Source organism: Pristiophorus japonicus, chromosome 11 (assembly GCF_044704955.1).
Source record: "Pristiophorus japonicus isolate sPriJap1 chromosome 11, sPriJap1.hap1, whole genome shotgun sequence".
NCBI classification, from domain to species: domain Eukaryota; kingdom Metazoa; phylum Chordata; class Chondrichthyes; family Pristiophoridae; genus Pristiophorus; species Pristiophorus japonicus.
Window position 1 is genome coordinate 154,045,534 of NC_091987.1, and position 26,867 is coordinate 154,072,400.

General features: G+C 49.4%; 1 protein-coding gene across 1 annotated transcript in view; it reads left to right on the forward strand.

Moving 5' to 3' along the window:
• Positions 1-26,867, forward strand: part of LOC139275618 (lysosome membrane protein 2-like) — a 243,343-nt gene that overhangs the window by 151,625 nt on the left and 64,851 nt on the right. The window contains exons 5-8 of the mRNA XM_070892790.1: positions 3,293-3,437; positions 5,229-5,429; positions 16,045-16,136; positions 24,673-24,792. Coding sequence (XP_070748891.1) covers positions 3,293-3,437; positions 5,229-5,429; positions 16,045-16,136; positions 24,673-24,792 — 558 coding nt within the window. The remainder of the gene's footprint in view (positions 1-3,292; positions 3,438-5,228; positions 5,430-16,044; positions 16,137-24,672; positions 24,793-26,867) is intronic.

Sequence of the window (26,867 nt, forward strand, 5' to 3'; positions counted from 1 at the left end):
CATCTCCCTTTCCTCGTTCTGTTATACTAGAGTTGTATAAATCTCTGGTCAGACACCATCTGGAGCACTGTGTTGTTCTGGGCCCCACACCTCAGGAAGGGTATATTGGCTGTGGAGGGGATGCAGCACAGGTTCACCAGAATGATACCGGGACTAAAAACACAAAATGCTGTAAATACTCAGTAGGTCAACTAGCATCTGTGGAGAGAGAAACAGAGTTAATATTTCAGGGCGATGATCTTTCATCAGAACTGGAACTCCCTTCTAGATAAGTGGGAATGTGTTACCGTGTGTCAGTTTAACTTCACTCAAGCTGCTACATTATAACACCGTCCCACTTATCCATTATTCCGTGATCCCACTGAAGTTAATTGAAGCCTTTGAGTGAGTGGCCGGGTCCCCGGGAGTGGGACGGGTGCGATGCTGTGGGTGATGCTGCGGGGCTGAGGGCCGCCCGGCCCGGGGAGGGGGGCGGGTGAATGTCCAGAACCAAGGGTCACAGTCTAGGGGTAAGCCATTTAGGACCGAGATGAGGAGAAACTTCTTCACCCAGAGAATTGTGAATCTGTGGAATTCTCTACCACAGAGAGTTGTTGTGGTCAGTTCGTTAGATATATTTAAAAGGGAGTTAGATGTGACCCTTATGGCTAAAGGGATCAAGGGATATGGAAAGAAAGCAGGAATGGGATACTGAAGTTGCTTGATCAGCCATGATCATATTGAATGGTGGTGCAGGCTCGAAGGGCCGAATGGCCTGCTCCTGCACCTATTTTCTATGTTTCTATATTTCCTCTTCACTGGGCTCAGTACCTGCAAGTCATCATCATCATCATCATCATCATCATCATAGGCAGTCCCTCGGAATCGAGGAAGACTTGCTTCCACTCTTAAAATGAGTCCTTAGGTGGCTGAACAGTCCAATACGAGAGCCACAGTCCCTGTCACAGGTGGGACAGACAGTCATCCAGGGAAAGGGAGGTTGGGACTGGTTTGCCGTACGCTCCTTCCGCTGCCTGCGCTTATTTTCTGCATGCTCTCGGCGATGAGACTCGAGGTGCTCAGTGCCCTCCCGGATGCACTTCCTCTACTTAGGGCGGTCTTGGGCCAGGGACTCCCAGGTGTCAGTGGGGATGTTGCACTTTATCAGGGAGGCTTTGAGGGTGTCCCTGTAACGTTTTCTCTGCCCACCTTTGGCTCGTTTGCCGTGAAGATGTTCCGAGTAGAGCGCTTGCTTTGGGAGTCTCGTGTCAGGCATGCGGACAATGTGGCCCGCCTAACGGAGCTGGTCAAGTGTGGTCAGTGCTTCAATGTTTCACACCTGCATGTAAACAAATAGTGAAAGGTTTGCAATTAATCTTCTCGAAATACGTCACTGTGCCTTTTGCATATTATAGAATTGTAGTGAGAGTGATATGTGGAAGTATTCCTCCCAAAACACAAACAAAGCTCAAACAAATATTTTCAAAAGGGACTGGTCTCGAGATTCAGCGATTTTCGGGCAGTGAATGGCCTCTCAAGCCTTCAATATGGAGGGCAGCAAGTAGTCACCATATTGGATAAGGAGGGAGCGCTGGGGTCAGGAGCAGTCGCCATATTGGATTAGGAGGGTGTGCTGGGGTAAGGAGCAGCCGCCATATTGGATAAGGAGGGTGTGCTGGGGTCAGGAGCAATCGCCATATTGGATAAGGAGGGTGTGCTGGGGTCAGGAGCAGCCGCCATATTAGACAAGGAGGGTGTGCTGGGGTTAGGAGCAATCGCCATATTGGATAAGGAGGGTGTGCTGGGGTCAGGAGCAACCGACAGGAGCATTCAAAGGGACAAATTATTTTATTAAATTAGGGTCCAGCGCTTCTTGAAGAACCTGGGACTGGATTTTCGAATGGCCCAGGGCTTTACTTGCCATGTGCTGAACTCGCCCAGTGCAGTGTGGTGCCTACCAGCAAGAAAATGGTCCTAGACTTACGTGAAAAGGAGGAGCAGGGGTGCGTCACCCTACCCCACATTCAAAGAACATGGCCGCTACGCCTCCCCCCCCCACAGACGAAGGTTGATCCCTTTCCTCTCCCCTAGACTGAGGCCTGATCTCCCTCCCCTCACATCCCCCCCCCCCCCGCAGACTGAGCAGCGATCCCGAACCTGCAGTAGTTGGCGAGGATCGCGTTTTTGTGCTGCGAATAGTTGTGCAAAGCCTCCCTTTGCGATTGCAGACCCCAATGACCGAAAGTTAGCCTTTAACTTGGTAACGCAGTGAAAATGGTAATTTTCACGTGTCGCTTTTGCCCAAAAACCCCCAAACCCAAAAATGCAGCCCCTAGTCCTTGCCTGACATATCTACAAACACCAAGGCTGAGACTGGCACCTTGCCACAAGGCAATGTTTTCTCTGCGTGTGAGTGCAGTCAAATCATAATTGTATTGTAGGTCGACTCACATAGAATGTACAGCATGGAAAGACCGTTCAGCTCAACAGCTCTGTGCTGGTGTTAATGGTTCACACGAGCTTCCTCCTTAACTTCATCTCACCCTATCACCTTACTGGCAGTTTAGAAGAATGAGAGGTGATCTCATTGAAACATGCAACATTCTTACAGGGCTTGACAGGGTAGATGCAGGGAGGATGTTTCCCCCTGGCTGGGGAGTCTAGAACCAGGGGTCACAGTCTCAGAATAACGGGTCGACCATTTAGGACTGAGATGAGGAGAAACTTCTTCACTCAGAGGGTGATGAATCTTTGGAATTCTCTGCCCCAGAGAGCTGTGGAGGCTCAGTCTTTGAGTATATTCAAGACAGAGATCGATAGATTTTTTGGATATTAAGGGAATCAAGGGATATGGGTACAGTGCAGGAAAGTGGAGTTGAGGTCGAAGATTAGCCATGATCTTATTGAATGGTGGAGCAGGCTCGAGGGGCCGAATGGCTTATGTTCCTAATTCCTAATTCTTATGTTATGCTCCTATGTTCTTCTATCCTTCTAATCCTTTCTCCCTGATGTATTATCTAGCTTCCCCTTAAATGCATTCTTTATGTGAGTTCATCATTTTTGATTAGGCAAAGCATAATTTGCTTCATGGGGAATTGTGCATATTAAGCAGAATTCCTTTCCTGTCATTGTGATCTGAATAGTGATGTCCCTATCGATATCTCGGATAATACTAAGTGACCTTAACTGCTGCTATTGCCTTTAGTGTACAATCAATCCTTATAATCTCACCTTGAAAGTGTTTAACTTTTCGAGCATGATCAATATTGTCCAATGTGATGTTACAGTCCCCAATCAATCTCCTTTCAAACAGGGAACTCAGACACCGATCTAAGGTCTTATTATTCGACAATGCCACCATATCAGCTACTACTTCCAAAAGCTATATATTTGAACCAGCAATGTCAGTAGGTGACCCGAGAAACGACTTAGTTACCACAATCAACATTCCATTTGTTGTAAGTAATATTATTTATTCATAAAGTATGTATACAACACATGATTCTTCTAAGAAATACAAGTATATAGGTGAGAATGGGAGAATAAAGTGGTTTGAAAGCTGCTCCAAGCATTAAATGATACTGGCCCATGCTGTCTCCTACAGTTGCCAAATATTTTCCAGGAATGCTTCATGTTGTACTTCTTTCAGGCTCTCAAAGCCATTGACCATCAGCATTACTAGCATTGGAGCCCAGACATTATAAGAACATAAGAACATAAGAAATAGGAGCAGGAGTAGGCCATACGGCCCCTCGAGCCTGCTCCGCCATTCAATAAGATCATGGCTGATCTGATCATGGACTCAACTCTACTTCCCCGCCCGCTCCCCATAACCCTTGACTCCCTTATCGCTCAAAAATCTGTCTATCTCCACCTTAAATATATTCAATGACCCAGCCTCCACAGGTTTCTGGAGCAGAGAATTCCACAGATTTACAACCCTCTGAGAGAAGATATTCCTCCTCATCTCAGCTTTAAATGGGCGACCACTTATTCTGAAACTCTGCCCCCTAGTTCTAGATTCCCCCACGAGGGGAAACATCCTCTCTGCATCTACCCTGTCGAGCCCCCTCAGAATCTTACATGTTTCAATAAGATCACCTCTCATTCTAAACTCCAATGAGTATAGGTCCAACCTGCTCAACCTATCTTCAGAAGACAACACCTTCATCTCAGGAATCAACCTAGTGAACTTTCTCTGAACTGCCTCCAATGCAAGTATATCCTTCCTTAAATATGGAGACCAAAACTGTATGCAGTACTCCAGGTGTGGCCTCACCAATACCCTGTACAGTTGTAGCAGGACTTCTTTGCTTTTAGGCTCCAGCACTGATCCCTGTGGCACCCCACTAGTTATAGTTTGCCAACCGGAAAATGACCCATTTATCCCGACATTAATTTTCTCACAATGTTTTCTGAGACTTACTTGGGTCACGTTCCTTGGATAGGATTGATGCTTTACCCTAACAGAAGGGCTGCAAATTGAAAACACAAAGAGCATCATTTTCAAGGGATCCTGATTGGTAAAGTTGATTGAAGCCCACTGAGATCTCCCTGTATCGGGGTGTAGTGCACTGACTTAACCTTGCTATCAGCTGATCAGTAGGCCTGAAGTTTCTTCATGTTGCAAACCCTGGCTGCTCTATTTCCAAAATTGCTTTTTAGTTTGATAAGGTATCAATAAAATCACTTGTGTTGTGTGACAATGTTGAAATTGTTCAAGGAATTGTGGCTGTTTTTTAATTCTTAGTTACTGATGGGGTTGTGCTATCTGGGCTGGGTTCACATACAAAGGATGAAACATGCAACATTCTTACAGGGCTTGACAGGGTAGATGCAGGGAGGTGTTTTCCCCGGGCTGGGGAGTCTAGAACCAGGGGTCACAGTCTCGGAATAAGAGGTCAGCCATTTAGGACTGAGATGAGGAGAAACTTCTTCACTCAGAGGGCGGTGAATCTTCAGAATTCTCTGCCTCAGGGGGCTGTGGGGGCTCAGTCTTTGAGTATATTCAAGTCAGAGATCGATAGAGTTTTGGATATTAAGGGAATCAAAGGATCTGGGGACAGTGCAGGAAAGTGGAGTTGAGGTCGAAGATCAGCCATGATCTCATTGACTGGCGGAGCAGGCTCAAGGGGCCGAATGGCCGACTCCTGCTCCTAATTCTTATGTTCTTATGTTCACATTAGCCGAAGTGAGGCTTTGTCTGTTTGAATGAGACTGACAATTTCTTTCCCTGTTTCCTTCCCCAGGCTATGCTGCAACATCTCAAATACAGCGGTATGGCCAAGAAATTAATTGCAACAGCTTTATTTGCCTTGAAGAACAGTACCCTCTTCCAGACTCACAGTGTGGATGAATTGCTGTGGGGCTATGAGGATCCTTTCCTGCAATTGGGTCATAAACTGCTGCCAAGCTTTTTCCCAGACAGCCGATTCGGACTTTTCTACGGAGTAAGTAACCTGAGGTTTCAGATCAGTGCAATAAATCAAGTTATTGCCACTTGAGCACTTACCAGGGAATCAGTAATCATTCGTAGGTACGGTACCATAGTGGTGATCCAGGGGCTTGGACTAATGATCCGGAGAAATGGGTTCAAACCCCACCAGGGCAGCTGGGGAATTTAAAAGCAATTAAATAAATATGGAATTAAAAAGCTAGAATCAGTAATAGTGACCCTGAAACTACCAGATTGTTGTACAATCGCATCTGGTTCACTGATGTCCTTCAGTGAAGGAAAGCTATCCCCCTGGGGTGGACACACCTGGTACTGTGTGTGCAAATTCCTGAAATTCTGGAGCAGAATGAAACATCTGAAGTTTAGCTTTGAAAAAGTCCGTTCTTGACAGCAAATGATCAAAAACTAACTGCATCCGATTTAACTGTCATTTTTAACACTTACATTTGATCTCAAATTTTAACAACAATTTACCTTTATATAACACCTTTAAGGTAGAAAAATATCCCAACGTGCACTAGAGCCAATAGCTTTGATCTTCCTAATGTTCCACTGGAGGAAGCACTGCCTGATCTAAGATTGGACATGTAGTCGGACAACACAGAGGTGGGAGGATGGAGAGAGGTGCTGGTGGGTAGAACTGGGGGGGTCATCAGCGAACATGTGGAACCTGACCCCATGTCTGAAGATGATGCTGTCACGAAACAGAATATAGATGAGGACGAGGAGGGGGCCAAGGACAGATCCTTGGGTATCCAAATGTACTAGTGCAGGACTGGGAATCGAAAGACTTGTATTTATATTGCGACTTTCACGACCACCGGACGTCTCAAAGCACGTTACAGCCAATGAAGTACTTTTGGAGTGTAGTCAATGTTGCAATTTGGGAAACGTGGCAGCCAATTTGTGCACAGCAAGCTCCCACAAACAACAATGTGATAATGACCAAATAAACTGTTTTTTTTGTTATGGTGATTCAGGGATAAACATTGGCCAGGACACCGGGGATAACCCCTCTGCTTTTCTCCGAAATAGTGCCATGGGATCTTTTATGTCCACCAGAGAGGGCAGACGGGGCCTCGGTTTAACATCTCATCTGAAAGATGGCACCTCCGACAGTGCGGCACTCCCTCAGCACTGCACTGGGAGTGTCAGCCTAGATTTATGTGCTCAAGTCCCTGGAGTGCGACTTGAACCCAGAACCTTCTGACTCAGAGGCGAGGGTACTGGCCACTGAGCCACAGCTGTTATCATGATAACACAAGGTCACTGATTTAAAATGGTCACTAAAATGATCACTAAGAGAGTGAGGAGAGGAGTTAGCAGAAATTTCTGCCCACAGAGAGCTGTGTAGCATGGAATGCTTTATCCAGGACCATTGCACCTTTTAAGGGAAAATTGGAGAAATACTTGAAACAGAGGAAGGTAAGAGGTGAGCAGGTCAGTTGGGTCAGCCTAGATTTATGTGCTCAAGTTCCTGGAGTGGGATTTGAACCCACAACCTTCTGACTCAGGAGCAGGAAGCGAAGCCATTGCAGGAAATACTCTGACTACAATCAGATAGGTCAGAGTGGAGCCAGGCGAGGGCAGTCCCACTGAGCTGGACTAGTGAAGAGAGGTGTTGTAAGATGATGGTATGGCCAACCATATCAAAGACAGGCCGAGAAAGATGAGGAGGGAAAATTACATAGAATCTACAGTCCAGAAACAGGCCATTGGGGTCAACTGGTCTATACTGGTGTTTATAGTCCACACAAGCCTGCTCCCACCCTGATGATTCTGATATGTCTTCCTGGCATGTGATTCCCTACATTGGGAGTGCAGAAATTTAAAATTACCCTTATATTAACATCTAATGTCTTTGTACTAATAATCCAGAATTTGTTGTCTAATCTTTTAAAGTACATTGGCAGAAATAACCTTGTGTTCTCCCCACAATAACCTCACAATTTGCATACACAGCTCATGTGGGAAAATCAGAGCTAAGTGCTTCTTCCCACATTCCTGACTGAGTCTATTGAGGAATGCGTATGAGGTGTTGCTATTTACTCCGGGTCAGACACAGGCAAATATGCTGCCACGTTCTATAAAACCTTTATTTATAATCAGCTACATCCATTATCCCCACATTGTTTGCCTAATTATATACTGTGTCTGTCAACAAGATATCATTACTCAGTAACCCCTCATTGTACTGCCAATGCACCTTTAAGTGTTTTTCCTACCAACAATATCCCGCTAATATAACATCCCATTTGAAATTCCACAGTCAGAGGTGCTTCCCAACATTTCAGACCATAATCTCGGCCCATATGTTGTAGCCTTTCCTCCTTTTTCTTTTACAAACCCCACCCTTTTTATTTTTCTCTCTGTTTTCCATGGCAACCGGTGATGATACCGCCATTCACACCCCGTACAGACTCATCTTTTGTTTCCTAACTTCTGCCATTACCATCTCATTTTTACCCACCATCCCTTTTGTCTCTCGAATCTCTCCTGCCTTCCCCCTATCACAGACCTTCCCTTTTTGTTCTTCCCTCCCCTCCCCCTTTCAATGCTCCTGAAGAATCTGTTCATTTCAAACTTTCACCAGTTCTGACGAAGGGTCACCGACCTGAAACGTTAACTCTGTTTCTCTCTCCACAGATGCTGCCTGACCCGCTGAGATTTCCAGCGTTTTCTGGTTTTATTGCTCCCACCTTGGTCATCGTCTCACTGTCCAAAATTATTCTGTCTACATCCTGACCTCATAGATACCCCAGCCCCATCATACATATATCTGCCTGTCTCTCTGTCGTCTGTCTCAAACACTGCCCTCATTTTCCCCATTACCCTAGCCAGTAAATGTTTCTCCATACACCTGACCAACTTGCTCTATGTATCTCTGTGTCATACACAGGTGACCTTACTATTTATTGCTTTCTTTATTTACATATCACTTTGCCATTATCACCAGCTGTACCGACTTGTTACTGCTCCCACACAATGCTGAGACAAGAACCAATCAGCCAAGGTCTCCTCTGTTCTCCACCAGTGCCACCCTTCCTTGCGTTGAGCCCAGTTTAACATTAGATTTCTTGCTCTGGGGCAGGCCCAGAAACTGCTGGTGTCGGGAACCCCTGCTTCCAGCTCTGCCCCGGGCCATCGTTGCTTTGTAAAGGGTGGATGGACGGAGTTGGGAGGCTGGTGGAACTCCCGGGGAAGTTAGAGGCAGTTGTTTTTAGCTGTATATGCTGACCTGAGCAAAGAAAGAAAAGATATATATATAGCGCCTTTCACGACCACCAGACGCCTCAAAGCGCTTTTGGAGTGTAGTCACTGTTGTAATGTGAGAAACGTGGCAGTCAATTTGTGCACAGCAAGCTCCCACACACATCAATGTGATAATGAACAGAAAATCTATTTTTTTTTTGTTATGTTGATTGAGGGATAAATATTGGCCAGGATACCGGGGATAACTCCCCTGCTCTTCGAAATAGTGTCATGCAATCTTTTACATCCAGCTGAGAGAGCAGACGGTTTAATGTCTCGTTTGAAAGATGGCACCTCTGACAGTGCAGCACTCCCTCAGTACTGCACTGGGAATGTCAGCCTGGATTTATGTGCTCAATTCCCTGGAGTGGGACTTGAAACCACAACCTGCTGACTCAGAGGTGAGTGTGCTACCCACGGTGTCAGCCAAAAACAGTGTGAATAAATGTCAGTGATGTGATTGCACGGTCCGGTTTTGTGAACAATAGCTTTGACAAGACTTTGGGATTTGATTTTGCCACTTCCTGATGACCTGTACATCATTTTTGCGACTTTTGATCTGATCTGTTCACATTTAGCCAATCAAATAATCAATTGGTAGAACAGGTCAGTGGTTATTTGAGCCAATCCCGATATTTTTGCCCAACATGTGTGTATTGTGTTCCTAACACAGATGAGACTGCACACAGTGAAGTTAAAGTAACAGTGACCTCAGTTTTCATTAAGTGAGGAACAGGCCTTAGGGGCCGGCTTATATACATTGCTCCCAAGGGATGCAGGGATCCCTTGGGACTTCAGGGGATGCGCTCCCTGGTGGTGGAACATGGGAGTGCATGCTTTACAGATACACAACATCACTTCCCCCCCCAAAGTCAAAGTGAAAACTATTTACAAGGTGAGGTGGTCGGGAGCCTTTCTTTCCCTGGTGGACCGCCTCGGTACAAATGTCTGTTCTGGTGTGTTGGCTGTGCCCTCACTGGGCTGGCGTGTTGTTGGTCCTGCAGGGCTGCTGGGTGAGCCTGGCCTTGCTGGGCTGTGGGGCGTGATGGGTTTGATTTCCTGGTCCGGGGTGGTGTCGTTGATCCTTTGGGTGTGTGTTGTGGGCTCGAAAAAGGTGGTGTCTGCTGTGGGTTGTTCAGGGCAGTCTGTGAACCGCAGCCTCGTTTGGTCCAGGTGCTTTCTGCAAATTTGTCCATTGTCTAGTTTGACGACAAACACCCTACTCCCTTCTTTAGCTATCACTGTGCCCGCGATCCACTTGGGTCCATGTCCATAGTTTAGCACATACACAGGGTCATTCAGATCAATTTCGCGTGACACAGTGGCGCCACCATCGTTTACATTTTGTTGCTACCGCCTGCTCTCTACCTGATCATGCAGGTTGGGATGAACCAGTGAGAGTCTGGTTTTAAGTGTCCTTTTCATGAGTAGCTCAGCCGGGGGCACCCCTGTGAGCGCGTGGGGTCTCGTGCGGTAGCTGAGCAGTACTCGGGACAGGCGGGTTTGGAGTGAGTCTTCTGTGACTTGTTTAAGGTTCTGTTTGATTGTTTGTACTGCCCGCTCTGCCTGCCCATTGGAGGCTGGTTTAAACGGGGCCGAGGTGACATGTTTGATCCCATTGCGGATCATGAATTCTTTAAATTCGACACTGGTGAAACATGGCCCATTGTCACTGACCAGTATGTCAGGCAGGCTGTGGGTGGCAAACATGGCCCTCAGGCTTTCAATGGTGGCGGTGGCGGTGCTTCCCGACATTATTTCATGTTCAATCCATTTTGAAACAGCATCCACCACCACCAGGAACATTTTACCGAGAAACGGGCCCGCATAGGCGACATGGATCCTCGACCATGGTCTGGAGGGCCAGGACCACAAACTTAGTGGTGCCTCTCTGGGCGCATTGCTCAACTGAGCACATACGTTGCATTGCCGTACACAGGACTCTAAGTCTAAGTCGATACCGGGCCACCACACATGGGATCTGGCTATCGCTTTCATCATTACTATACCCGGATGTGTGCTATGGAGATCCGAGGTGAACGTCTCCCTGCCCTTTTTGGGTAGCACTACGCGGTTACCCCACAACAGGCAGTCTGCCTGAATGGACAGCTCGTCCTTTCGCTGCTGGAACGGCTTGATTAGCTCTTGCATTTCAACGGGGATGCTGGCCCAGCTCCCATGCAGTACACACTTTTTTACTAGGGACAGCAGAGGATCTTGGCTGGTCCAAGTCTTAATCTGGCGGGCCGTGACAGGTGATTTAGCATTTTCAAATGCTTCCATGATCATCAACAAGTCTGCGGGCTGCGCCACCATCAACAAGTTTGCAGGCTGCGTCATTTCCACTCCCGTGGTGGGCAATGGTAGCCGACTGAGAGCATCTGCACAGTTCTCGGTGCCTGGCCTGTGGCGAATGGTATAGTTATACGCTGATAGCGTGAGTGCCCACCTTTGTATGCGGGCTGAGGCATTAGTATTTATCACCTTGTTTTCAGCGAACAGGGATATGAGGGGCTTGTGATCGGTTTCCAGCTCAAATTTGAGGCCAAACATATACTGATTTTCTTTACCCCGAACACACACGCTAATGCCTCTTTCTCAATCATTCTGTAGGCCCTCTCAGCCTTAGACAAGCTCCTGGAGGCATAGGCAACAGGTTGCAACTTCCCCGCAACTTTAGCTTGTTGTAATACACACCCGACTCCGTATGACGACGCATCACATGCTAACACAAGTCTTTTACATGGGTTATACAATACAAGCAGCTTGTTAGAGCATAAAATATTTCTGGCTTTCTCAAAAGCAATTGCTTGGTATTTTTCCCCATACCCAGTTCTCACCTTTATGCAATAACACATGTAGGGGCTCTAAGAGGGTGCTTAAGCCCGGTAGGAAGTTACCAAAATAGTTGAAGAGTCCTAGGAATGACCGCAGCTCCGTGACGTTCTGTGGCCTGGGCGCGTTCCTGATTGCCTCTGTCTAGGCATCTGTGGGCCAAATGCCATCCGCCGCGATCTTTCTCCCTAAAAACTCCACTTCTGTTGCCATGAAGATGCATTTCGACCTCTTCAGCCGCAGCCCTACGCGATCCAGTCGCTGGAGGACCTCCTCCAGGTTTTGTAGGTGCTCGACGGTGTCCCAACCCGTGACCAATATGTTGTCCTCAAAAACCACCATGCATGGTACCGACTTGAGTAGGCTCTCCATGTTTCTCTGGAAGATCGCTGCAGCCAACCGAATTCCAAACAGGCATCTGTTGTAGATGAACAGTGCCTTGTGCGTGTTGATGCAGGTGAGGCCCTTTGAAGACTCCTCCAGCTCCTGCATCATGTAGGCCGAAGTCAGGTCAAGCTTGGTGAATGTCTTGCCTCCTGCCAGCGTCGCAAATAGGTCGTCTGCCTTCGGTAACGGGCGTTGGTCTTGTAGCGAGAAATGATTAATAGTTACTTCATAATCACCGCAAATCCTGACCGCACCATACTTTTGAGTACTGGAACAATCGGACTGGCCCACTCGCTGAATTCCACTGGGGAGATGATGTCCTTGAGTTGCAACCTATCCAGCTCGATTTCCACTCTCTCCCTCATCATGTGAGGTACCGCTCGCGCCTTGTGGTGAATGGGTCGTGCCTCTGGGACCAAGTGGATCTGCACCTTCGCCCCGGAAAAGTTTCCAATGCCTGGCTCAAAAAGGAAGCAAATTTGATAATAATCTGGGTACATGAGGCCTCAGCGACATGTGATAGCGCTCGGATGTCATCCCAGTTCTAGCGGATTTTGCCCAGCCAGCTCCTTCCAAGCAGTGTGGGGCCATCGCCCGGGACAATCCAGAGTGGCAGTTCATGCACCATGCCCTCGTAGGTGACCTTGACCATGGCGCTGCCCAGGACAGTGATGAGCTCTTTGGTGTACGTTCTCAGTTTCGTGTGGATGGGGCTCAAGACTGGTCTGAGTGCCTTGTTGCACCACAGTCTCTCAAACATCTTTTTACTCATGATGGATTGGCTAGCACCAGTGTCCAGTTCCATGGCTATGGGTAAACCATTCAATTTTACATTTAGCATTATTGGTGGACATTTCGTCGAAAATGTGTGCATCCCATGTACTTCAGCATCTGCCTCCTCTCTCTGAGGCTCGAAATTGCTTTGATCCACCATGGACCGATGTTCCTCTGCCACGTGGTGGTTAGCAGGTTTTGCAGAGCTTGCAGCTCGTTTGCAATCTCGTTGGACGTGCCCCATTGTTCCACAGCTCTTGCAAACATATCCTTTGAAGCGGCATGAATAGGCTGAATGGGAGCCTCCACAACACCAACAAGTTGTGAATTTTCTTGCATTCATCCTTTGTTGTGGACTCTGAGTCACTTGGGTCACCTGAGGCCTGCTGGCAGTTGCAGACTCGTGGTTTCTGCCCTGTACATTTCTGCTCGCAAACACAATTCCATTTAATTTATGAACATTGCTAGCACTTGTGTGCTGAGAGATTTGTTCAGTGTTATCACTGGTGGACATAAACGCCTGTGCTATCGCAATGGCCTTACTGAGGGTCGATGTCTCTACAGTCAAATGTTTTCGTAGGATGGTCTCGTGGCCAATGCCCAGTACAAAAAAGTCTCTGAGCATCTGCTCCAGGTAGCCATCAAACTCACATTGTCCTGCAAGTCGCCTTAGCTCAGCGACGTAGCTCGCTACTTCCTGACCTTCAGATCGCTGGCACGTGTAGAACCGATACCTCGCCATCAGCGCGCTCTCCCTCGGATTAAGATGCTCCCGAACCAATATACACAGCTCCTCATATGACCTATCTGTGGGTTTCACCGGAGCCAGAAGATTCTTCATGAGGCTGTAGGTCGGTGCCCCGCAGACCGTGAGGAGGACCGCTCTCCTTTTTGCAGCGCTTCCTTCTCCGTCTAGCTCGTTGGCTACAAAGTACTGGTCTAGCCATTCGACAAAAGCTTCCCAGTCCTCACCCTCCGAGAGCTTCTCCAGGATGCCCACAGTTTGCTGCATCTTTGTATTGGATTCGTATACTTGTCGCCAGTTATTGTGTTCCTAACACAGATAAGACTGCACACAGGGAGGTTAAAGTAACAGTGACCTCAGTCTTTATTAAGATACTCCAGAGTGAGGAACAGGCCTTAGGGGCCGGCTTATATACAGTGCTCCCAAGGGATGCTGGGATCTCTTGGGACTTCAGGGGATGCGCTCACTGGTGGCAGAATATGGGAGTGCATGCTTTACAGATACACAACAGTTTGAAGCCACATTTTCAGGCCCGATGTCTGTGAAACATGTAATGCTGTGAGTGTGCACCTGTTATAAAACTCTTTACATAGATTGGTCGAGCCAAATGAAATTCATGGGACAATTTTTTGCATATAAGCAGGATTAAAACGCGCCTGAGCTGCATATGTCAGGTGAGGTCAGTGCCACAGGTATTTAAAATCCAGCAGTACTGACTGCAATGCAAATATCGGCTTTACGATTTTCCTGCCTGCTTTCTGAATTAACATATGTGCTAAATACAGGCGCAATACTAGATTAGAAATGCTGATATTGTATAAAAACTCAGGGCTGGATTTTGGGCTTTTCTGATTTCGGGGCGGTAATGGCGGTGGGGCAGTAAGGTTAGCCGCCGGGAACAGTTTGCGCCTCAGTCAGTACCATTGGGCAGCTGGGCCCTGAGTGTGGGGCGGAGCACTAAGGGAGACGTTGCACACCTCTCTCAGGGCGCTAGGCCGGCTGAGCATGGGAAAATCTCGAGCTAAACAGCCGGCCCAGGAGCGCTCTGAGAGAGGCCTGGGCAGAAAAAAAAACATCCCCAATACATAGCCCACGCCACCTCAACATAAATCGCAAACAAAAACCAATCACACTTACCTGAGGTGGATAGTACTTACCTCGCTGTGGCCAGTATAGGTTGGACTGCCCGCTTTCACAGGCGGTCCCACCAGGGCGTGCTACGGATTGGGCGGGAGTCAAAAATCGATCCGGTGTCATACAAGGGGCGTTGTACACCGGCTCGCATCTCCCAGGCAGTAATGCTCTGCACCCCGTCGATACTGGTCCCGAATGTCCCGGCAGGGCGCTGGAAGCTGGCCACCCGCCCGGAGGAGCGCACCGCCGCCATTGCTGCCCCTCAGGGGTAAAATAGAGGCCGCATCAAACTGAAAATCCAGCCCTCTCTACAAATACTTTTACAGTGACAGTGAGTTGACTGCATTTACCAAACTCTGATGCAATGTCAGGCCGTGGCATTGTGACATCACCACAATGAAAATACCACATCGCTCGCTCCTCTCCCAAAAGCAGAATGTGTTTGCGAAACATCTTTTGCTGAAGGAAGTGCCTCTTTAAAGGGTGCGCACATTCTCAGGTCAGATGCCACTAACAGACTATCCGGTTATGGTGCTACCTGAAGCAATAGAATGTAGCCAGGTAAGGTAGCCTCGTGGTTATGGTGTTAAACTGATTAACAGATCAGAGCCCACTATGACAAGCTGTGAAATTTAAATATTAGGAATGACTGTAAAAGTTACTGGATTGTTGTAAAAACCCAACTGATTCACTAATGTCCTTCAGGAATGGTAACCTCCCTCCTTACCCGACCTGGCTGGCATCTGACTCCAGTCCCACCCTATACGGTTCACTCTTAATGCCCTCAGGGCAGCTAAGGATGGGCAATAACAATTGTCTTGTTGGGGTAGAACATGTGAACATGAGAATCAGGAGCAGGAGTCGGCCATTCGTCCCCTCGAGCCTGCTCCGCCATTCAATGAGATCATGGCTGATCATCTACCTCAACTCCACTTTCCTGCACTGTCCCCATATCCCTTGATTTCCTTAATATCCAAAAATCTAGCGATCTCCGTCTTGAATATACTCAAAGACTGAGCCCCCACAGCCCTCTGGGGCAGAGAATTCCAAAGATTCACCATCCTCTGAGTGAAGAAGTTTCTCCTCATCTCAGTCCTAAATGGCCGACCCCTTATTCTGAGACTGTGACCCCTGGTTGTAGACTCCCCAGCCCGGGGAAACATCCTCCCTCCATCTACCCTGTCAGGCCCTGTAAGAATTGTGTATGTTTCAATGAGATCACCTCTCATTTTTCTAAACTCCAGAGAATATCGGTCTAGTCTACTCAATCTCTCCTCATAGTACAATCCCCCCATCCCAGGAATCAGTCTGGTTCCCAGGGGTCAGCCATATCTCAAGAACATTGAAAAATCGATGCATTTATTACCGTGTAGAGAGTTTCTGCTTGTCTAATTACGTGTGATCAGCAGGAGTGTGTTACACTGGTTACCAAGAAATGATGTAAAGTATGAGCTTTAGCTAACAGCATTTAATACATTTTCAGGTCAATGGGACAGATGATGGAGAATATTTATTCAACACTGGTAAAAAAGATTACATGAAATTCACCAAAATAATAACGTGGAAAGGACAGAAGTAAGTAACTGTTAGTGATTACAAATATCTGAACTAACATCTTGTGCGAATTCAGTGGGAACGGCCTGAGGATGAATGTGACTGTGTACATTTACTTTATATTTGATTTGCGGTGCTGTTTTGTCTCTGGGTGGTGTACTGCCACTGACACAATCCAAATGAGAACTCCACCCTGTACATTTGCATTTATGTAGCACCTTTCATGATCTCAGGATGTCTCAAAGTACTTTGCGGCCAACTAAGTTATTTTTGAAGTGTAGTCACTATTATAATGTAGGAAACGCGTCACCCAATTTGTGCACAGCAAGCTCCCACAAACAGTAATGAGGTAAGTGCCCAGATAATCTGTTTGGTTGAGTGATAAATATTGGCCAGGACACTCGGGACAACTCCCTTGCGTTTTGTTTGAAAATTCTTTTACGTCCACCTGAAAGAGCAGATGGGGCCTCGGTTTAACCTCTCATCTGAAAGACGGCACCTCCGACAGTGCAGCGCTCCCTCAGCACTGCACTGTAGTGTCAGCCTAGATTTTGTGCTCAAGTCTCTGGAGTGGGACTTGAACCCACAACTTTCTGACAGAGGCGAAAGTGCTACCCACTGAGCCACAGCTGGCACACCGTGGGTATATAGAACATAAGAATTAGGAGCAGGTGAAGGCCATTCTGTCCTTTGGGCCGACTCCGCCATTTAATAAGATCATGGCTGTTCTTCTAAGTTAACTCCACTTTATTGTTATTTGTTCCTGGGATGTGGGCATCACTGGCCAGGCCGGCATTTATTGCCCATCCCTAATTGCCCTTGACAAGGTGGTGGTGAGCCGCCTTCTTGAACCGCTGCAGTCCGTGTGGTGAAGGTGCTCCCACAGTGCTGTTAGGGAGGGATTCTGACCCAGCCACGATGAAGGAAATGCCGATATATTTCCCAGTCAGGCTGGTGTGTGACTTGGAGGGGAACGTGGAGGTGGTGGTGTTCCCATGCGCCTGCTGCCCTTGTCCTTCTCGGTGGTAGAGGTCGCGGGTTTGGGAGGTGCTGCCGAAGAAGCCTTGGCGAGTTGCTGCAGTGCATCTTGTAGATGGTACACACTGCAGCCACGGTGCGCCGGTGGTGGAGGGAGTGAATGTTTAAGGTGGTGGATGGGGGCCGATCAAGCAGGCTGCTTTGTCCTGGATGGTGTCAAGCTTCTTGATGTTGTTGGAGCTGCACTCATCCAGCACTATCCCCATATCCCCGAATTCCCTTTGTATCCAAAAATCTATCGATCTGTGTCTTGAATATACTCAACACCTGAGTATCCTCAGCTCTCTGGGGTAGAGAATTCCAGAAATTCACAACCCTCTGAATGAAGAAGTTTCTCCTCATTTCAGTCCTAAATGGCCGACCCCTTATTCTGACACTGTGTGCCATAGTTATAGATTCCTCAGCCAGGGGAAACATCCTCCCTGCATCTCCCAAAAGTCTCACCAAAGCCCTATATAATTGCAGTAAAGTTCTTCCAATCCCTTTGGAATAAAGTCTAATATTCTATTTGCCTTCCTAATAGCTTGCTGAACCTGCATGTTAACGTTCAGTGATTTGTGTACAAGGACACCCAGGTCTCTCTGAATACCAACATTTTCAAGTCTCTCACCTTTAAAAAAATATTCTGCTTTTCTATTTTTCCCACCAAAGTGAATAACTTCACATTTCTACATGTTATATTACACCTGCCACATTCTTGCCCATTCACTAACGCTGTCTATATCCCTTTGCCGCCTCTTTGCATCCTCCTCACAGCTTACTTTCGCACCTAACTTTGTATCTTGAGCAAACATGATACATGGCACTCAGTCCTTCACCTAAGTAATTGATAGATTGTAAATAGCTGAGGCCCAAGTACTGATATTTGCAATACTCCACTAGTTACAGCCTGCCAACCTGAAAATGACCCGTTTATTCCTACTCTCTTGTTTTCTGTCTGTTAACCAATCCTCAATCCATGCTAGTATATCACTCCCAATCCCATGAACCCTAATTTTGTGTAATAACCTCTTGTGTGGCACTTTATCGAATGCCTTTTGAAAATCCAAATATATTACATCTACTGGTTCCCCCATAGCTACACTGCTAGTTTTATCCTCAAATAACTCTATAGATTTGTCAAACACTATTTCCCTTTCATAAATCCATGTTGACTTTGCCCGATTGTATTATTATTTTCTAAGTGCCCTGTTACCACGTCCTTAATAATAGATTCTAGCATTTTCCCAACTACTGATGTCAGGTTAACTGGTCTATCGTTCCTATTTTCCCTCTCCCTCCTTTCGTAAACAGCAGGATTATGTTTGCTACATTCCAATCCGCGTATATCTCTCTCCATTTATAGCCTGTGGACGGATTCAGCAACAATAACAGGACTTCCGTATGTGTGGCTGCATAGAGTTTCAACATGATGAGGGTACATGGGATGAGCTCCGATGTTCGAGGGTGATCTGTGCAGGCAAAATCACTTTGCTGGCCTGTGTCAATGTCTAACACCAATGGCCCACCTGTCATTGCTGCAGCCTCCAGTTGCTAGCAGCCAGACAAACCCCAAGAGGGTTTAGATAGAATTATACAGCACAGAAGGAGGTCATTGGGCCCATCATGCCTGTGCTAGCTCTTTGATAGAGCTGTCCAGTTAGTCCCATTTCCCTGGAAGTCTCTTTTGAGAGTTACGATTGAATCTGCTTCCACCATCCTTTCAGGCACTGCGTTCCCGATCACAACTTGCTGCTTTGCCAAATTCCTAAAGTCAATTCTCAAGAGTGAGACTTGAGCCGATGACCTTCTGACATTGGAGGAAAGAATGCTACCAACTGAGCCACAGCTGACACACCTTGGGGAGATAACTCTCATGCTGACATAGCTAAAGGCAATACAGAAACCTGTGTCCTCTGGTTCCTCACCCTCCGGCCACTGTTTCTCCCGATCGACTCTATCAAAACCCCTCATGCTTGTGAACATCTCTATTAAACCTTCTCTGCTCTAAGGAGAACAACCCAGCTTCTCAGACTCTCCACATAACTGAAGTCCCACATTCCTGGCGCCATTCTAATAAATCTCCCCTGCACCCTCCCCAAGGCCTTGACATCCTTCCTAAACCCAGAATTAAACCCAATACTCAACATCATCATCATCACAGGCAGTCCCTCTGAGTCGAGGATGACTTGCTTCCACACTAAGCTGAGTTCTCAGGTGACTGATGAGTCCAATGCGGGACCTACAGTCTCTGTCACAGGTGGGGCAGGCGGTGGTTGGAGGGACGGGTGGGTGGGGTGCCTGGGTTGTCGTGCGCTCCTTCCGCTGTCGGTGCTTGGCTTCAGCGTGCTCCCGACGAAGAGACTCGAGGTGTTCAGCACCTTCCCGGATGTTTCTCCTCCACTTTGGGCGGTCTTGGGCCAGGGACTCCCAGGTGTCGGTGGGGATGTTGCACTTTTTCAGGGAGGCTTTGAGGGTGTCCTTGAAACGTTTCCTCTGCCCACCTGGGGCTCGCTTGCCGTGTCAGAGCTCCGAGTAGAGCGCTTGTTTTGGGAGTCTCGTGTCAGGCATACGAACAATGTGGCCTGCCCAATGGAGCTGATCGAGCGTGGTCAATGCTTTGATGCTGGGGATGCTGGCCTGAGCGAGAACACTGATGTTGGTGCACCTATCCTGCCAATGGATTTGCAGATCTTGCGGAGGCAACGTTGGTGGTACTTCTCCAGTGCTTTGAGGTGCCTGCTGTACATAGTCCATGTCTCTGAGCCATATAGGAGGGCGGGTATCACCACTGCTCTGTAGACCATGAGCTTGGTGCCAGGTTTGAGGTCCTGGACTTCAAACATGTTCTTCCTCAGGTGACCGAAGGCTGCACTGGCACACTGGAGGCGGTGTTGGACTTAGTAATCGACGTTTGCCCTTGTTGACAGTAGGCTCCCAAGTTATGGAAAATGGTTCATGTTGTCCAAGGCCATATCGTGGATTTTGATAACCGAGGGGCAGTGCTGTGTGGCAGGGGCAGGTTGGTAGAGAACCTTTGTCTCACTGATGTTTAGTGTAAGGCCCATACTATCGTACGCCTCAGTGAAGGTGTTGACGATGGCTTGGAGTTCGGCGCCAGTAGTGCTTCTCCGCCATGTTTTAGTGCTTCGGCGGGGATTTCATCTGCTCCTGAGGCCTTGTGGTTCTTCAGTTGTTGGATGGCCTTTTCAACCTCGTGCCGGGCTGGGGTTGTGCTGAGATGGTGGTGGGTGGCATGCTGTGGGGCGGAGTCAAGGGCACTCACGTCGAAGACAGAGTCTCGATTAAGGAGATCCTCGAAGTGCTCCTTCCAGCGGGCACTGATTGCCTCTATGTCCTTGATGAGCACCTCTCCGTTCTTGGCCAGTAGTGGGGTAGGGCCTTGGCTGCTTGGGCCGTAGGTCACCTTGACTGCACTAAAGAATCTTTGCACGTTGTGGTTGTCGGCTAGTTGCTGGATCTCCTGTGCTTTTACCACCCACTATCTGTTGTTTAGGTCATGGGGTTTTTGTTGGACCTCGGCCTTCTGACATCTGTAGAGCTGCTTTCTTGATCTCGAGTTGTGTTACTGTTTCCAGTTCAAGAATGCCTTGTGTTTGCGGCATAGGTCCTGGATCTCCTGACCATTCTCGTCGAACCAGTCCTGGTGTTACCTGGTGCAGTTACCGAGCGTCTCTTCACAAGTGCTAATTATTGAGGCTTTTGAGGGCAGACCAGGCGCTGTGGGCTCTCTGCATCTCTGGGTCACTGGGAGTGGTCAGGTTGGTAGCGAGGCGCTGGCTGAATAGGGCTTTCTTAGCAGGATCTTTGAGTGCTCCGGCGTTGATCTTCCTGTGACATTGTTTCAGTTGCTACATTGATGCAGATGACAGAGCACATTAGGCGGTGGTCCGTCCAGCAGTCATCAGCTCCTGTCATGGCGCGGGTGATGCGCACGTCCTTGTGGTCCCTCGCTCGGACGATGATGTAGTCTAGCCGATACCAGTGCTTGGAGCGAGGGTGCTGCCATGAGGCTTTATATTTGTCCTTCTGAAGGAACAGGATAATGGTTATGACGAGGTCATGTTCTCAGCATTTCATCATGAGGAGGGTGCCATTGGAGTTGGCTTTCCCTACCCCCTCTCTGACGATCACACCTCCCCAGAGGTTTGTGTCCTTACCAACTCTAGCGTTAAAGTTGCCAAGGAGGATCAGCATGTTGCCCATTGGGACTCGGGACATGGAATGTTCGGGGCTGGAGTAGAATTCCTCTTTGGTCTTGTCCTTAGCGTCAAGTGTTGGGGCGTATGCGCTGAAGACCGTAGTGCACTGGTTCCAGGCTATGGTGAGCCGTAGGGTCATGAGGCGTTCGTTTATCCTGCAGGGGGTGTCTCTGGGACGGCCCACTAGCTCATTTTTTACGGCAAAGCCTACCCGATGGAGGCGGCGTTCTTCTTCTGGTTTGCCTTTCCAGAAGAAGGTATAGCCACCATCTTGTTCCTTGAGCTGGCCTTCCCCTGCCCGCCGGGTCTTGCTTAGGGCAGCGATGTCAATGTTGAAGTGCCCGAGTTCCCAAGCAACAATAGCGGTGCAGCCTATTGCTGCTAGGGTTGTCCATGAGGGTCCTGATGTTCCCGAACTTCATCTTAAAGTGTGGAAGGTGCCTGTGTGTGAATTTGTTTAACGTGGGGTGGCTGTTGCACACCATCAACCACATGGGCTTGACGGAACTTGGTCTTGGTCCAGTGGCAAGGGGGTCCCAGACAACTGGAGACCAGACTCTGCTGTATGTGCCTAGTACATACACAAACACATACTCCTACTGTCCTCCTTCCTCCAGCTGAGGACTAACCAGTGTGTTATAAAGGTTTAGTATAACTCCATGATCCTATTAATAAAGCCATGGATCCCATATCCTTTTTCAAGAGCCTCCTCAACCTGCCCTCCTCAACCTGTCCTGCCATCTTTACAGATTTGTGTATGTACACCCCAGCTCTCCCTGTTCCTGTGTCCCTTTAATATTGTACCATTTAGTTCATATTGCCTCTCCTCATCCTTCCCACCAGAATGCCTCAAATATTAGTGGCACTGTTTCGTTTATTTAATCACACGTTTTATAGAAGAAAAATAAAATACTGTCATATACACAGGACTAAAGATCTCATACCCCAGCTTCTCTATCCTTTCTGCTTTCCAGTGACTTGTGATAAAAGCACACTGCCCGTTGTGGGAAGGATGGAGAGGTGACAAATGGTTATTATGTAGGGATGTAATGTGTTTAACATTAAACAATGCGTGGGTTGAGAATGCAGGCAGTGGATTGCTGCTCTCTGGGAACTGTGTGTGTGTGTTGTGAGATGAGATGGTCTCTCGGTATACTGCATAATGCTACGTTACTGTCGGAGCACAGCACGTGGAGCAGAGCTGCACATTACCTGGTGCTAGCAACAGTTAGGGGCATGCTGGTCACCACAACGCTGCACTGCTACTGAAGGGTTGGAAATGACCACAGCAATAACCGGCACGCTGGAGGTGCAGCTTTGCCGAGTCTGATGCTGCAAGTGCTGAAGGGGAGTCATTAGCAGGTGGGCAAACAACCAGGGGGCACAGATTTAAAGTAATTGGGGGGAGGTTTAGAGGGGATTTGAAGGGAACTGTCTTCACCCAGAGGGTGGTGAGAGTCTGGAACTCACTGCCTGAAAGGGTGTTAGAAACCCTCACCACATTTAAAAAGTACTTGGATGTGCACCTGAAGTGCCGTAACCTACAGGGCTACAGACCGAGAGCTGGAAAGTGGGATTAGGCCGGATAGCTCTTGGTCGGCCGGCGCGGACACGATGGGCCGAAATGGCCTCCTTCCGTGCTGTAAATTTCTATGAATGTATGAAGGAAAAGGAGGTTCTATTTGGACATCTCTCTCTGAACAGTAGTAGGAGAGAGGCCTGGATGGAGGGAGAAAAGGGGTGAATGATGTCTGACCAGATCGTGCCAGCAGATGAGGAAGACATTTGCTTAATCTTAGACTATTACCTCACAATGCAACTAAAGTGCACTTTACTGCCACTTGGTGGAGTATCACAGGGAGAAAATGCATAGTACTCTACCAACTCTTCCCCAACTTTCCAAATGTACTTGAACGTTATTTTTTTGATGCAGCATGGTCGATTGGTTAGATGTTGATGGGATTACCCTTTGGCTCATGTAGCAAAGAACAAAGGCAAAGCATGCAACCAAGGTGCCTAAATGAAAGATAAGGTGCTGTTTCTCAAGCTTACGTTGAGCTTCATTGGAACAGTGTAGCAGGCCAAGGACGGAGAGGTCAGAGTGAGAGTGGAGCGGGGAATTAAAGTGACAGGTGACTGGAAGCTCGGGGTCACACTTACGGACTGAACGGAGGTGTTCCGCAAAGTGGTCACCCAATCTGTGTTTGGTCTCCCCAATGTAGAGGAGACCACATCGTGAGCAGCGAACACAGTATACTAAATTGGAAGAAATACAAATAAATCGCTGTTTCACCTGGAAGGAGTGTTTGGGGCCCTGGACAGTGGGCAGGGGAGGGGGTGCTGGGGGAAGGGGAGGGGTGCTGGGGGAAGGGGAGGGGGTGCTGGGGGAAGGGGAGGAGTGCTGGGGGAAGGGGAGGGGGTGCTGGGGTAAGGGGAGGGGTGCTGAGGGAAGAGGAGGGGTGCCGGGGGAAGGGGAGGGGTGCTGGGGGAAGGGGAGGGGTGCTGGGGGTAGAAGAGGGGTGCCGAGGGAAGAGGGGGGGTGCCGGGAGAAGGGGAGGGGTGCTGGGGGAGGGGGAGGGGTTCTGGGGGAGGGGGATGGGTGCTGGGGGAAGGGGAGGGGTGCTGGGGGAAGGGGAGGGGTGCTGGGGGAAGGGGAGGGGTGCTGGGGGAGGGGGAGGGGTGCTGGGGGAAGGGGAGGGGTGCTGGGGGAAGGGGAGGGGTGCTGGGGGAAGGGGGGAGGGGGAGGGGTGCTGGGGGAAGGGGAGGGGTGCTGGAGGAAGGGAGGGGGTGCTGGGGGAAGGGGAGGGGGTGCTGGGGGTGACTGAGGAATGGGCCAGGCTGTCACAGAGGGAGCGGTCCCTTTGGAATGCTGAGAGGGGAGGGGACGATGCGATTGGTGGTGGGATCACCCTGGAGGTGGTGGAAATGGCGGAGGATGATCCGTTGAATGTGGAGGCTGATGGGGTGACTTTACTCCTCCCCTGCCCCCTTACCCGGCCCCTACACTTGCTTAAAAACCTGTTACATCTCTACATTTTTCCATTTATGATGAAGGGTCACCGACCCGAAATGTTAACTCTGTTTCTCTCTCTACAGAGGCTGCCTGACCCGCTGAGTGTTTCGCAGATTTGCAACACCCGCAGTGTTGTGCTTTTGTAAGTTATGCCTGACCTGGGTGTGTTTTGTATCAACGGTTGCTGCAATGGAACACTCTTCCAATCCATAGTAATATTGCACTTCACCTGGGTGAGCACAGAATTGGTCAGGGCAAAGAAATGGAATGATTGACATAATGTTCAATATTTTCTGCTGGACAGATCTTTAAGCTGGTGGACATCAAGTTCCTGCAACATGATAAACGGAACGGATGGAGCGAGCTTTCACCCACTGATAAACAAGCACCAGACCCTGTACATTTTTGCATCTGATATTTGCAGGTAATTGCAGCAATGTAAGGTGAGCATTGTGCACAGGTTCTGGTCTCTGTATCACAGAACAGCCATCGAGGCACTGCAGGGGGTGCAATCATAATGTACAAGGATGGTACCAGAGCTCAGAGGTTCTAGCCATCAGGAAAGGATGAACAGGCTGTGGCTCCTTGCTCTAGACAGACTGGGGACCTGATCATTATGGGGACTTTAAAATGATGAAGGGGCTTGATAGGATAAATGTAGAGAAGATGTTGTCACTTGTGGGGAAGTCCAAAACTTGCGGCAGTCAATATAAGATGATCAGCAATAAATCCACAGAGTGTGAGCATGTGGAGCTCGCTACCACAGGGAGTGGTTGAGGCAATGTATTTAAGGAAAAGCTAGATAAACACACGAGGGAGAAAGGAATAGTGATGGCGGGAGATGAAGAGGGGTGGGAGGCAGCTCGTGTTGAGCATAAATACCGGCACAGACCTGTTGGGCCGTATGGCCTCTTTCTGTGCTGTACATCCTATGTAAACAAATCGGTTGCCATGTACGTGCGCAATACGGTTAATTTTCTTGTCCACAGCTTGCTAACACAGCCTCTCAGAATATAAGAAATAGGAGCAGGAGTCGGTCATGTGGCCCTTCGAGCCTGCTCTGCCATTTAATACGATCATGGCTGATCTGATCATGGACTCGGCTCCACTTCCCTGCCCGCTCCCCATAACCCTTCACTTCCCTATTGTTCTCTCTTTGGCCACATCCCGGCACTGACTGTCGTGTCTTTGGCTGCGTTTAGCTCAGTTCTCATCCGGGCAGTCAGCCCTGTGCAGCCCATCTCTGATTGCTGTTCCTGGCGATTACACTGCCTGCTGTGGGGCCTTCCTCCTTCCCCCAACCCATTCCCCACAACCCCACTCCCACCATGCTGTACACAGCCGCTGTCACTAGGGTAAGAGCTCCCCTTCCCCACTCTCCCGCCCACGCCACTCTCCTCCCCTCCCCCACTTATCTCCCCCTCCCCACTCTCCCTCCCACTCACTCTCCCTCCCCCCCCCACTCTATCTCCCCCTCTCCCACTCTCCCTCCCCCTCCCCCACTCTATCTCCCCCTCCCCCACTCTCCCTCCCACCCACTCTCCCTCCCCTCCCCCACTCTATCTCCCCCTCTCCACTCTCCTCCCCCTCTCTATCTCCCCCTCTCCCACCCCCTCCCCCGCTCTCCCTCCCGTCCTCCACTCTCCCTCTCACCCACTCTCCCTCCCCCTCTCCCACGCTCCCTCCCCCTCCCCCGCTCTCCCTCCCCTTCCCCACTCTCCTCCTCCCCACTCTGCCTCCTCCTTCCCCACTCTCCCTCCCCTTCCCCCACTCTCCCTCCCCCTCCCCCACTCTATCTCCCCCTCTCCCTCCCCCTTCCCCGCTCTCCCTCCCCTCCTCCACTCTCCCTCTCCCCCACTCTCCCACCCCCACTCTCCCTCCCCTCTCCACTCTCCCTCCCCTCCCCACTCTCCCTCCTCCCCACTCCATCTCCCCCTCCCCCACTCTCCCTCCCCTCCCCCACTCTCGTCCCTCCCCCACTCTATCTACCCCTCCCCCACTCTCCCTACCTCTCTTCCACTCTCCCTCCCCCACTCTATCTCTCTCCCCACTCTCCCTCCCCCTCCCCCACTCTCCCTACCCCTCCCCCACTCTCCCTACCCCTCCCCCACTCTATCTCCTTCTCCCCCACTCTCCCTCCCCCTCCCCCACTCTCCCTACCTCTCCTCCCACTCTATCTCCTTCTCCCCCACTCTCCCTCCCCCTCCCCCACTCTCCCTCCCCCTCCCCCACTCTCCCTACCCCTCTCCACTCTATCTCCCCCTCCCCCACTCTCCCTCCCCTCTCCCACTCTCCCTCCCTCCCCCACTCTCCCTCCCCTCCCCCACTCTCCCTCCCTCCCCCACTCTCACTCCCCTCTCCCACTCTCCCTCCCCTCCCCACTCTCCTCTCCCCTCTCCCCACTCTCCCTCCCCTCCCTCCCCCACTCTCCTCTCCTCCCCCCTCTCCCACACCCTTCCCCCTACTCTTCCTCCCCTCCCCCACTCTCCCTCCCTCCCC